This window comes from Elaeis guineensis, chromosome 15, assembly GCF_000442705.2.
Source record: "Elaeis guineensis isolate ETL-2024a chromosome 15, EG11, whole genome shotgun sequence".
In the NCBI taxonomy this organism is placed as follows: domain Eukaryota; kingdom Viridiplantae; phylum Streptophyta; class Magnoliopsida; order Arecales; family Arecaceae; genus Elaeis; species Elaeis guineensis.
Window position 1 is genome coordinate 68,606,953 of NC_026007.2, and position 12,108 is coordinate 68,619,060.

Below are 12,108 nucleotides of genomic sequence, written 5' to 3' on the forward strand. Positions count from 1 at the left end.
GCATGCTACCGCAAACAGTTTCTCGAAGGAATAACCCAAATAATTATTAATTCATATTGTAAAAATTGCTTCAAGATGAGTAAATGTGGACATGGTGTAATCTTAACAAAAGAAAAGAAATCCAGTCACCATAAATATATATTTACATGGTACCAAAGTTTCTCGAACAAATTTACCAAAAGAAAAAACTACATTAGCTATGTTATATGCCCCAAACATGTTAGCAAGTAGATGATATTAGGAAAAAAAAAGGAATTGATGCAAACGCCTTTAAATTTAGAAAGAATGGGTTTGAAATCAATTGATTAAATCGTTTAAAAGAAGGCCCTTAGAAGTACCTGTGGAGCATACCAGAAGGCCCCAGTATGGGAAGACGAAGACGCCAATTATAGTTACTCGGACACTAACTAGAATGAGAAACAGTCCCCACTAATTCGCATAGGATGAAAAACCTTTAACATGATCTCTTCGTACCCTTAGAAGCAACAAGCAACTTTAATACATCTCAGTAGCATCCTCTTAGAATAATGTGTTGACAAGAATCAAACCAATGAACCACACTGCGTCTTCCCACAAATATATGTGAGACATATTCTAATATTCTAGATTCTGGTTCATTTGATCTGTGATAAAAGACAATATCTGACATGAAGAATAGTGAAGAGAGAAAAAGGATTACCATTGTGTAGTACTGATTTGTAAGACGCATTTACCAAAGAGCAGTAAATCCAATGAAATACAAAGTCCAACTCTGCCAAACATTCCAAAGGAAACAAACTCTTTATCAACCCATAACATCACCAAAAACACCTTGAAAGCTTTCACATTTCTAAGGAGAACAACAGCAGTAATGAATAGGAAAACAGTTCTTATTCAGTTCAACTTTAAATAAGGGATCTGAATACCTCAGCAGTAATTACACTTCAAAGAACTGCGCAACACCTTTCACACTCCAAGGTTCAAAGAAGCTCCCTGATGATGATTAACAGTTTGTGACCTCATTTGTGTTAATCACTTGGGGAATCATGTATCATCTTCAGCAAGCAGCACATTATATCCATGATTCATATCTATTTCAAAAGGTCAAAATAAGATCATATAAACTGTTTACAGAAATAGATAAAGATAAAACAGTAAAGATCTCCTTAACTGACTTTAGCTCTTTTAATTCTTCCATTTCTATGATATGAAATATCACAAGCCAAAAAAAAAGAAAAAAGAGAGCAACTTGGTTATGGAAACTATAGAGACAATTCACCTATTTTAGTGGATGAGAAGGAAATGTGGACCTAGTCTTTCATGCCTAAAGTGCCACATATATTTAGCACATTTTCAGAAGTAAGGTCTTCACTTAAGGGCAACCAAACAGAAAAGATAACTTTCTTTTTGACTTTTTTTTTTGCCTAAAGTGCCACATATATTTAGCATATTTTCAGAAGTAAGGTCTTCACTTGAGGGCAACCAAACAGAAAAGATAACTTTCTTTTGATTTTTTTTAAACTGAGAGAGAGAGAGGGAGAGAGGGAGAGAGAGAGAGAGAGACCCATCCAAGGAAAGTAACCTAGGTTCAAATACTTTGGAATGCACCATTCAGGGGTCAAATTTAGAACCACCTCCAAGCAGACGAATGCAACCACTGGACTGTTTTCCAGTTCACAGGATGAAAAAAAAAGTTGTCTAGGTTGATGGTGGAAATTTTGCTGAAGCTTTAGTTGCTGGAAATGAAGGAACATAGACTAAAAGACCAGAAAAGCAAACATAATGAGGAAGTAAAAAATGAGAACCTTAAGTGGGTAGGAAACATGCAGAATGGTGTGTAATTTGAATGAAATGGACCAGATTCGTTTGGGATCAGTCAGGCCAAATTTAAATCAGGCAGCAAAGCTAATTTGAATGATACTATGAAAAATTTTTATTTATATCCTCTTTCAATTTGCTAGCCTTATTGATGATATTGTTTCCCTAACTCAAACAAAGATAATGCCCTTCAAAGTCAATAGCATTTGTCACATTTTCTTTTTAAATTGATGGAAAGATTCTTGTTTTGAACGAAAAGGTAAGAAAATGGGGAAAGTGAACTACAGCTTCTGCTCAAAATCACTACCAATTAGTCAAAAGGTGACAGTTTAAAACTAACTTAGCAGCTCTTACATGAAAGATACACTACAACCTACCAAGGCCTCTTTTATCAGCAAAATGTTGAAATGTGCTGCCCCTCAAAAGTGTTAGAGAAAATGAATATTGCAATCAATGTAATATTTCCAAGAAAAGTTTCTGAAAGTTGCAAATTATCACATAGGGAAGGTTGAGTCTAGGACCTCCACAAGAACTAGAATAACAAAAAATTTATACAACACCAGATAGTTGAGATGGTTATGCTTCTTCCCATGAATATATGTGCACATGTATCACGAACCACATTAATAACTGCTGGAGGAGAAGAAGCACATCCATCTCATGTTTGAAGCCTAAAAAATCTAGTTTTGGACAGTTGTGCCATTATCATATAACAGAACACTCAAAAGAAGAACAATAAAAGAAACAAACTACAACAAAAAGGTAGTTCTTTTTATATTGGTGGGCCTCATTCTCTAGGGATTTAACTTCTCTATCTGTGTAAAAGATGGTTGGATTTGGGACAACTCACTTCAGAGGACAAGCAATTCCCAAAAAGACTGATTAGACATTGAGAAAACAGTAATACTGGTGGGAAGCTCCAATGCTTAACTTCCATTTTCTCAAAAAAAAGAAAACAACTAGGATATGATGTGAAAAATATGCAAGAATGCCCTTCATGCCATTTCAGGTATGTATAAGGTAGGTGACATGCTCCAAATTAAGCATGCAGAAGCAAAAACAAGAAGGAAGATGACAAGAAGAGAAAAGAAGGTGAAAAGAAGATGCAAATATACTCAAAATGGAGCTTCCCAACACAAAGTAATAATAATCAGATATCATGGTTTATAAATGAACTTTTCTTGACTGGTCTTTCAGTAACTTCACAAATTGGCTCTTGCAGCTTCACGATCATGTAGGGTACAAAAGGACCATGGGGCACATGATCCAAACTCAACAAATCTGATCCCCTCAGGAACAGGTCAGATGGCATCCATCTTTTCTACCTTTTGATTAGCAAAACAGGTATATTATAAATGGATATGCTCCACCAATCAGAACCAATCGGGAAGGTTATACGTGAGTAGTATTGGTTATGTAAAGTCATTATTTGACATATGGTTGTAAAGCGAGACCAGAAGCTGGGAAATGCTGGAGTGGCATTAACCTTCCAAGCCCAAGAAGCACCTTCAAGTCTGCCTTTGATCAAGCTAAAGCATGTTTATTAAAAAAAGAAGGAAAAAACGGCTTCTTTGAAGCTTGCCCTGTCAAAGCATATTGTCAGATGAGACAAAATGGTGTAGATAAATAAGTATTCATATATTGATTTTATTATTGGGTCTTACTCCTGGAAATGAAAATTCAATCCAACACAGCTTCAGGTATATTATCTTGGTCTACTGTCAAAGAATATAAGCAAATGTGCATCAGCCATACCACAACCAGACAAATATTTACACATCCAGTATTTCCTACGAGGATTGACATAAACATCATTTATTATGTGCCGCTAAGTAAATTTGCTGCATATGGAACAGATGGGAGAGAAATAAATACAAATAATATTATTCTAAAATCAATTAGCTTCTTTGGGCATACAAAGAACAATGAAATAGATTACTGAAAAAAAATACGCATTTTAACGCATTTAGCACAACTCAACAAAAGAAATAATATAATATGCACTTAGCATATTAATACTATAGTCATCACTAAATTGTATGCAGTCAAGCATGGTTATTTGTTTTTTTAAATTAACAAAGAGTTTTGATACCTTTTGTAGAAGCCTTGTCATATATATCTTTCCGGTTGTCATCATTTTTCCATTCACTCTCATCATCATCTGCTTCTCTTCTTCCATCATTTCCAATATCACTTTCGCTAGCTGTCTCCCACTCAGAATCATCAGCCTCTTGGCCAAATACGTCTCCAGTATCACCCTCACAATGAACTCCCCCATGCTTTATAGCTGCTTCTCTGAATAGCCATGCAGCACGCATCTGCTTCTTGACTAACCTTTCAGCATAATCAGGAACTTTATTCTGTCTCAAGGAAAGGTCAGGATCATTTGACTGAGAACACTCATTAATGAAAAGAATGGCATCTAACAAGCTCTCTTTAGCTAAAGCAAGCATATCATATGCTTGGGCTCTTCTCCACAGGCTTTTGGCATGACGATTAGGAGGGTTATGAAGGCACAATGCACGTGTAGCATCGCTAATGGCTGCCAATGGCTGCTGCAAGAGAAGATAACATTGAGCTCTATTGCTGTACAACACAACTCTCTCTTTTTTTGACTTCATGGGACACAATGCCAGTGCTTCAGAGTACTTTGATGCAGCTCCTGCAATATTTCCTGAAGAAAATAAAGAATTTCCTTCCAGCTTAACAACCAGAGCTGCTGCCTGCTTTATATGCAGATCCTCCTTTGGCATATTCTTTTCCCATTTTAATCTCTGCCTGGAACTCAAAAGCTCATCAATCTGCTCTTTTGTATGGCTACTGATAAAATTGCGTGCTGTCCCATGTGACTGTATACATTCTTGAAGGACACTAACAATGTTGTCCCCGAGTCTTTTATGATCACCAAGAGTTGAAATTTCTGCTAAATCTATAAGTGCTGGGGCTGCCTTATCGATCACCTATTAAACAACAAATACAACATGCTTCAGAGAAATACAATAAATTTCATTACTAGAACTTTTGATGTGTTGCAAATAAATTCTGTAACTAGTTAACAATATAAGATTAGTGTTGTCACTGAGAATTGATATAACTCAGGCCAATCAGCCAGAAGGTGAGCTGGAGAGCTAGAGGAGGCAATCAAGGGACTCAGGTAGCTAGCTGCGGATCTTAAAGCGGTTGATGGTGGCTGGATCTTCATTCCAACACCGGAATCGGCCCTGAAACACTACAAGCTGAGAAAATCCACTTGCTAGGGATTTTCCGGTGGGGAACCTCTGATGCCTAAGTCTTCCTCGGTGGAACAGGGAAGGTTCTAAATGAAAGAAGGCAGGTGGGGGGAGAGAGAGAGAGAGAAGCCAGAGTTTGTGTTGGAGATTTGAGTGGTGGTTAGGGAGAGGCTAAGAGAGAACTTTGTGAATTCAAGAGAGGCTAGTCCCCCCAAAACCTTGCTCAACTTGGAACTGTGAGAGACTCTCATAAGGATATCCTCTAACACTCGCCTTCTAAGCTCACAAGTTGGATTTAGTGAGTCAATCAGACCTCAGACTCGAAAAGGCTTCTTCAAACTTACCTGTAGGGTCCCTAGGGAATGGTTTATACAGACAAGGGCCAGAGCCCATCGCGATCAGCATCGTAGGACATGCAATGGAGTTTGTTGAGGATAACTGCTCCCACATCCAGAAGATATGATGTAACATGGTAAGATGCAGATCTCACAATTAGAGAGACAGTTCCACCATTATGGGCTAGTTGTCATCGAATGGGGGGAGATTTGGACACCTCTAAGCACCTTCGAAGAGGCCACGTGACGGGAATTGGTTGGCTGAAGTGAGGGCTTCGTGGCTAGTCCATGTCAGGATTCGATTGGTTGGTAGTGCCACACCAGCTGAGTCGAATACAAGGCGTATCAATTAGTAATAATGCTATAATTGAAATGCCAATGACTCCATGAGCTCGAACAAGAACTGTTTGATTATTAGCTTTGTAATTTTAACCATTAAGATCATCATCAATAGGGCACTTTTTGCACAATGTTTTCTATGTCATTGGTCATAGAATTTAAGATGTCGGTCAAGGTTATCATGTTTAATAGTTTAGGAAAAGCTTGAGATAGGATACATTTTGCTTATACTTGTTCTACTTATAGCCTTATTTGAGTATAGCTCCTGCAAAAAATGAACATATGACTCTAAGATTGTTGATAAACTTTTTGCTAGAATAATTGGCCATGGCCATGTTTTACAATGTCAAGAAACCATGTCAAATCTTATATCTGAATTACAGTGCTCTTTGAAACTAGAGCATTGCATCACCATACTGCCCTTGAATCCAACATTTTGCTCAAGCTTGGAATTGTGGAGAAAGCTCTTAAAGCTTGTGCTACATTTCTCACAGAGCATCTTCTGGAGGAAGATGAGCCCACCAGACCGGCACTCTGCTGATTGCTCTGTAGTTCAGCTTCCTCATGTGATGATCTAGATTAGCTAACAGCTGAATTTGTAATTGTCCATCTTTTGAGACATGGTAAAACTTTATTGTCATGATTATGTTAGGATCTGGATTCTTTTCGAGGTTAGAAACATGGAAGACCGGGCAGGTGATCTTACATGCCCGAAAGAAACAACCAGCAAACAAAGAACTGAAGCAGCTCTTGCAATTGTTTGAACACAGGCCTATGGAAAGGAGTGGCTTAATTATGAAATGGACATTGTTTTTATAATCAGAGTCCCAAACATCAATAAACAAGAAACCTCATGTGCAGGATTGGTTAAAATCTCAAAATGCTGCTATAAGGCTACCAACCTTTACACATTCCATTCCAGGACATTTGCTTCCAGATTCATTTCTAATTGCAGTTTGTCCTAACCATGTTAAATAAAATGGATAAGCAAATATAATGGATGGAACATAGATATAGCATAGTACCTTATGGCAAGTACTTGGATCTTGAAGTAGCCAAACGAGACAATCAATGGCCATGTACTGCCAGTCATCTGATGAACGAGCAATATTACATAGTGCGTCAATAGTACCAGGACAGTTAGCAACAGGACTCCTCCCAAGCTTGTGCTGGCAAATTGTTCGCAGTAAACCAATACCAGCTGGTGAGTTCTCATTGACAAGCCCACCCCACATGCCTGGTAATTTCATTAAAAATTCTGGCTTGCATATATCAGGGAGAAACTCGGGCTTGAAAGCAAAGCAGTTAATTAGCTGAAGAGACCAGCACTGTAACTGACTGGCCCATTCCTCTGCTTTCCTGGATTCCATTTCCACACCACCCATCCCCCGTGTAAGTAGATCACAGTGATAGCTTAGTCTCCTATCCACGAACTGGTAAAAGTGAGAGTAGACAATCTCCAGAGAACTTGATGCCAGCTGAATGGCAAGCTCAAGGACTTCTCCATGACTTGCCACTGCAGGAAATGTACTAGGATATGTAGCCAAGTGTCCCAGGCCCCTAACTGCTACCCTTTGCTCCACCCAGGTCAACCTACCCCGTAAAAGTTCAACTAAGGGAGGAATGACTCCAGCATGCACTGCAGTTTCTGCAAACTCTTCCATATTCATCGTGTAAGATCCAATTATATGAGCTGCATAATAAGGGATGTATATGTTCTGGTCATGTGTAAGCCAACGCCTGTTCTTTAAGCCCTTCCATATCAATGCAGCCATGCATTCAAATATTCCCAAGTTAACAAACTCAGGATCATTTGGATGCGCCATGGCAGTGTTCCAAAGGCCACTGATAGGGAGAACCTGGCCATCATCATCTTGAGAAGGAAGCTCTCTAAAGAACTTCAGTATACTTGTTCTTCGTTTATTTGGATTTCCCTCTTTCATGACACAGAAGAAGCATCCTGGGTAAGGACAGTCAGATGATATCTTATCCATGATGGAAGGACCAACCGTTAGACTCACTTTATTGATTCAATTACGCGTTGTATCTGGTTACTGTTATAGCTGCATCATTTAACCACATAAGTTAATGCATCAAACTATTCAAATATGAATTGATAAGCAACTAGCTTGGAAAGTAAAAACAGAATCATGAAAATCAGATAATCAAGTCTTTATTTTATAAGTCTATGCAGTGAGATAGACATAATAAGTTTGTAATCCAAACAGAGAAATCCTTTTCTGATTGCAGAACTAATGCAAAAGGAAAGAAGTGGGTTTGTAGCAAAAGATGAGATTTCACAAGTATGCAATATCACTTAGTATAATTTGACAAATCAAGCTGAAAAGATCATTGAAGCAAATATAATTATATTGCATTAAAAAAGAGTCCTGCATGGGAATATTTTACAACATAAGTATACAAGCAACTATAAAATAACATATAAGGAAAATGCTTAGGATGGCATGTCTCCTCACCAGAAAAGCGCAATGGACTAGCAAAATTATCGGGTTATATGATCAACATCAGTGAGAAAGAATCAAGATGTCTCCTTCAACAGGAAGTGATGATGAGCAACTGCAGAGCATAGAATCTGGATTAAATATATAGTTCCCTTAGATGTTCAGAACTGCTATGGTATGTTAGCTAGGTGACTTGGCTGCTGTATGCTGGATCCAGCAGATGTGGATTTCAGTGGAAGCTTACAGTTCCTACTTATGATCACTTTGTGCTTCCTCTATCTCCTAGCCCTTACACATCTAGCAACTCCACTGCACAAATACAAATATATTCCAATTGATGGCTTATTATCACACATAGCGCAGTCAGAAAACCAAGAAGATATTTCTGGGGGTTGTCAATGACATATATGGTGACATCTTAACCTCTTCAAGTAAATTCCGTTACTTCAAATATCTAGAATCTCCAAAATCTCCACTTCTTTTCCAACTTATTGATAGTTTGATGTCTCGCCTAGCATATCAACCTAACCGATGTGCTTTACATAGATCCTAGAATCAAAGTCCAACATCAGCTAAAATTTTAGAATTCAGTTTTTTCACTCTTTGATATGCTATTCTTTCTAGGAAATGGGAAAAATGGTTCCCATTTGCAAGAACCACATATGTGACACCAAAGTTGCAGTGTCATCTCAGATTACATAGACCTAAATCATGCAAATTCTTTTCCAAGCAAGCTAAAGCCTTCTCCACAATCCAATATAAAACTCCTATTAGTTCCAAATATCTCCGTGAAAAATCATCAAAAAATTTCACTACAAAAAACCAGGAATGAAAGTGTGAAACCTGAAATTCAAGTCTCCCAACAGTGTATGGCTGCTGCATATGGAAAAAAAGAAGTTCCTTAATCCAGTCCTAGCGGGTGGCCGAGATTACGCACAGAGTTTAGCATTCAAAATATGATCGTGTCTTTAGAAAATTAATATGAATGAGCCTATGCATATAAGCTATGGGATTTAAGGTATGGTCTAACCCAACCAACTAAGAGTTAAACAGAATCTGGACAAAACATCAACAAAATGGTACCTCCAAAACATATAGTTCTACAAACATACTGAGATTATTAGCAATCATAATTTTTATATTCTAGTCGACAGATATAAATCTATAAACTCATGCATCAACACAAACAACAATTAAGAACTAGTGTAATACTAGATGTATATGGTGAAAATATAACAACAATAGGTAGCAAAAGAAAGAAAAATAACAAAAATAATACACACACGCGCGCCCCTTAATTAGCAGACGTTCATTTAAGCTAAAGGAATTTAATCAGTGACATATAAGCACTTTCTAACTACTTAAAGAAAATTGAGAAGGTGACTAGTCAGAACAGTGTCTGCAGCTTTCAACTGCGAAAAATAATAAAAGCTTTGTAGTACGACTACAGATATTAAAGAAACAAGTTGCTGACAAATTCAAACTACAAAAATATTTTGTTAGTCTTTAGAAACTCAATGTTCTAACAATTTAATTCAAGTTAGGCTTGATTACTCAAAAGCCCAGATGGTCAAATCCTTAAATGGTATATGATTTCAGATGCTTATCCAAAAGAACTCTTTCAAATATAGATTGTTGAGATTTGGCCATCCAGGATCTGGGATTTTCAAATACCGAGCTTTCTTTTATCAGGCTTGACCTGGTTTGATGGACAGAAAGGGGAGGAATAATGTCCATTTTTTAGTGTAAGCATAAATTTAAAAAGATTAAACCAATTGGCAGTTGAATCTGTGATCAAGAGAATTAACATTGACATACTCCTTATTCCATCATAATTTTTTCTACTATCTTTACTTCACCTCTTGCAAGCCAATAATAAGCCATCATCTCAGTGCTCACAATCGAAACAGGCAATCAAAATCCCCTTATCATCTCCATAGCCTTCTCACTGCATCCGGGCTCCAGCAGTCCACCTCCTTTCTCCACCCACCTTTAACTCTTATCGCAATAACCTCCGCCGCAAGCCCTTGGCACAACTTAGATAAGCTTAAAATAACCTTATAACACCTCTTTCCCCAGCCCCTGATCTCCACCATGTTCTCCATTTCCTTCAGATAAACTTACAGGTACACTAAAGTGACTATTTTTGGACATGAATAACCCCAAAAAACAATCTTTCTACTCTAAAAATAAAAGAAGGGGCGAAATAACAAACCCTAATCAGAAAGCAACGATCTTTGTGAAAGGCGCGAGAAACCAAATGAATCATGCCCTTTAAATCATTGAACAAATAAAAACAGGAAACGTTAGGTAAAAATGGAATTTTGAATACCTCCAAACGAAGCCTGAGACGAAGGCGAAGCATCTCTAGGAAATGAGCATCTTAACGCATCTGGATTTAACTAAAGAAACCAAATCTAAACATGTAAAGGCGCAACAAAATCTCTCTTTTTTTTCTTTTTTCTTTTTTTTTTTTGCTTTTCTAGAAATTGAGAGATAGAAGAAGACAGTGACAAGAAGCACTGAAGAGGGTCAAGAAGGCGAGAAAGCAGTTGGGATTCTGGCAAGCGAGAAGACCTCCTGTCGCGTGGCGGCTTGAACGTTGAGCGAGCCTCTCCCACAAGAAAAGGACCCAAGGATCCTGCTTGCTCTTTTAGTCGTTGAGAAGGTCGGATGAAGCTCGTAGGCTGTCGCGAATGCTGCAAATTCTGCCACTTTTGGGCAAAGCTCTCAGCTGCGGTCCTCTCTTTCGTGTCTTTCTCGAAAGTTCATTTTCTTTTTCACACTTAGATCTACCCTTTTTTTTTTTTTTCCGTCTACGAGATCTATTGACATTATTTTGCATTTTTTTTTTCTTTCTTTTCTTTTCTTGTAGAAATATTTTACCTTGTTGTTTGCCATAAGGGGCAATGATTGGGACAGCAAAATTTGATATGGGAACGTGCTGCAGTCATTTTATAAAGAATTTTTTACATATATCTTTCTATAAATATTTAGACTTATACATATCTTTGTAATTTTATTATTTATATGTATATTTTTATAAATAAAATTTTTATATGTAAATCTATGTAAATATATAAAATTATGTATATATCTTTATAATTTTATTTTATATATATATATATATATATAATATATATATATATATATATATATATATAATTTTGTATACATATATATTTTTTTACATGTACCTCCTTATAAATTATTTTTTTCTATATATTTATCTTTATGAATTAAAATATAAATTATTATTTTATATACATATATCCATACAAATTTATTTTTTTTGCATATATATCCTTATAAAATATATCTTTCTATACATTTATCTTTATAAATTAAAGGGGTATGTGTGTATAATTTATATAAGTGTGTGTGTAATGGTATATATGTATGCAACAGATTTTTGAGGATATTTTTGTAATTTAGATATTTTTATAATGATATACATACAAAAGAATAATTTATAAGAATTGAAAAATTATGAAGATTTGGTCCAATTAAACTGCTAAGTATTGGAAACAAGTTATAGCACTTACTTAGGATAATTATATTGAAACGTATAATTGGCTAAAGATCTTGGATATTTTGAATTCAAATAAAATCACTCTTTTATTTACATATAAATAATAAAGATATTTATAAAGATATATATGTAAAAAAAAAATTATGAAATGCCTTTATGATACTGATGTTTGAATTTTAAAAAAATAATCATTATAAATAAATATATGAAAAAAGATTGTCATCGAGATTGTAATTTATGGTTTAATCTTCGAATCAAAGGCACATAAAAGTTTTTGGATTGTAAATTGATTGACTCAGTTTGACCCATTTACTAAATAAATCAGGCTCAAGTTTAGAATCCTAACATTTTCTAAATTTTGCCCACGCTTTTAATTTTTGACTTGGGTTAATGTCATTACAATCTAACCCATT

At 36.2% G+C, this 12,108-nt stretch overlaps 1 protein-coding gene across 5 annotated transcripts; it reads right to left on the minus strand.

Moving 5' to 3' along the window:
* Window positions 1-444: 444 nt before the first annotated feature.
* On the minus strand, window positions 445-10,954 carry LOC105058409 (uncharacterized). 5 transcript variants are annotated; one of them, XR_834117.4, is made up of 5 exons: window positions 10,496-10,951; window positions 6,727-7,764; window positions 3,890-4,757; window positions 906-1,070; window positions 445-751 (listed from the first exon to the last, which is right to left on the minus strand). XR_834117.4 is itself a non-coding variant. In XM_073249388.1 (5 exons), the coding sequence occupies exons 2-4, from the start codon at window positions 7,693-7,695 to the stop codon at window positions 917-919; spliced, it is 1,893 nt and encodes a 630-aa protein (XP_073105489.1). In that variant the 5' UTR covers window positions 7,696-7,764; window positions 10,496-10,953; the 3' UTR covers window positions 445-751; window positions 906-916. The 5 variants fall into 5 exon arrangements, 4 of the variants coding, with proteins under 4 accessions (XP_073105489.1, XP_073105490.1, XP_073105488.1 ...); XM_073249388.1 differs by having other exon boundaries at window positions 906-972; window positions 10,496-10,953; XM_073249389.1 differs by having other exon boundaries at window positions 445-972; window positions 10,741-10,954.
* Between the last annotated feature and the right edge of the window lie 1,154 nt (window positions 10,955-12,108).

Coding starts and splice junctions, on each gene's coding strand:
- LOC105058409 (XM_073249389.1), bottom strand. CDS start 7,695: ATGGATAAGATATCATCTGACTGTCCTTACCCAGGATGCTTCTTCTGT. Junction 4,758..6,726: donor ATCCAAGTACTTGCCATAAG/GTACTATGCTAT, acceptor GTTGTTTAATAG/GTGATCGATAAGGCAGCCCC. Junction 973..3,889: donor TGACAAGGCTTCTACAAAAG/GTATCAAAACTC, acceptor AATCATCATCAG/GGAGCTTCTTTGAACCTTGG.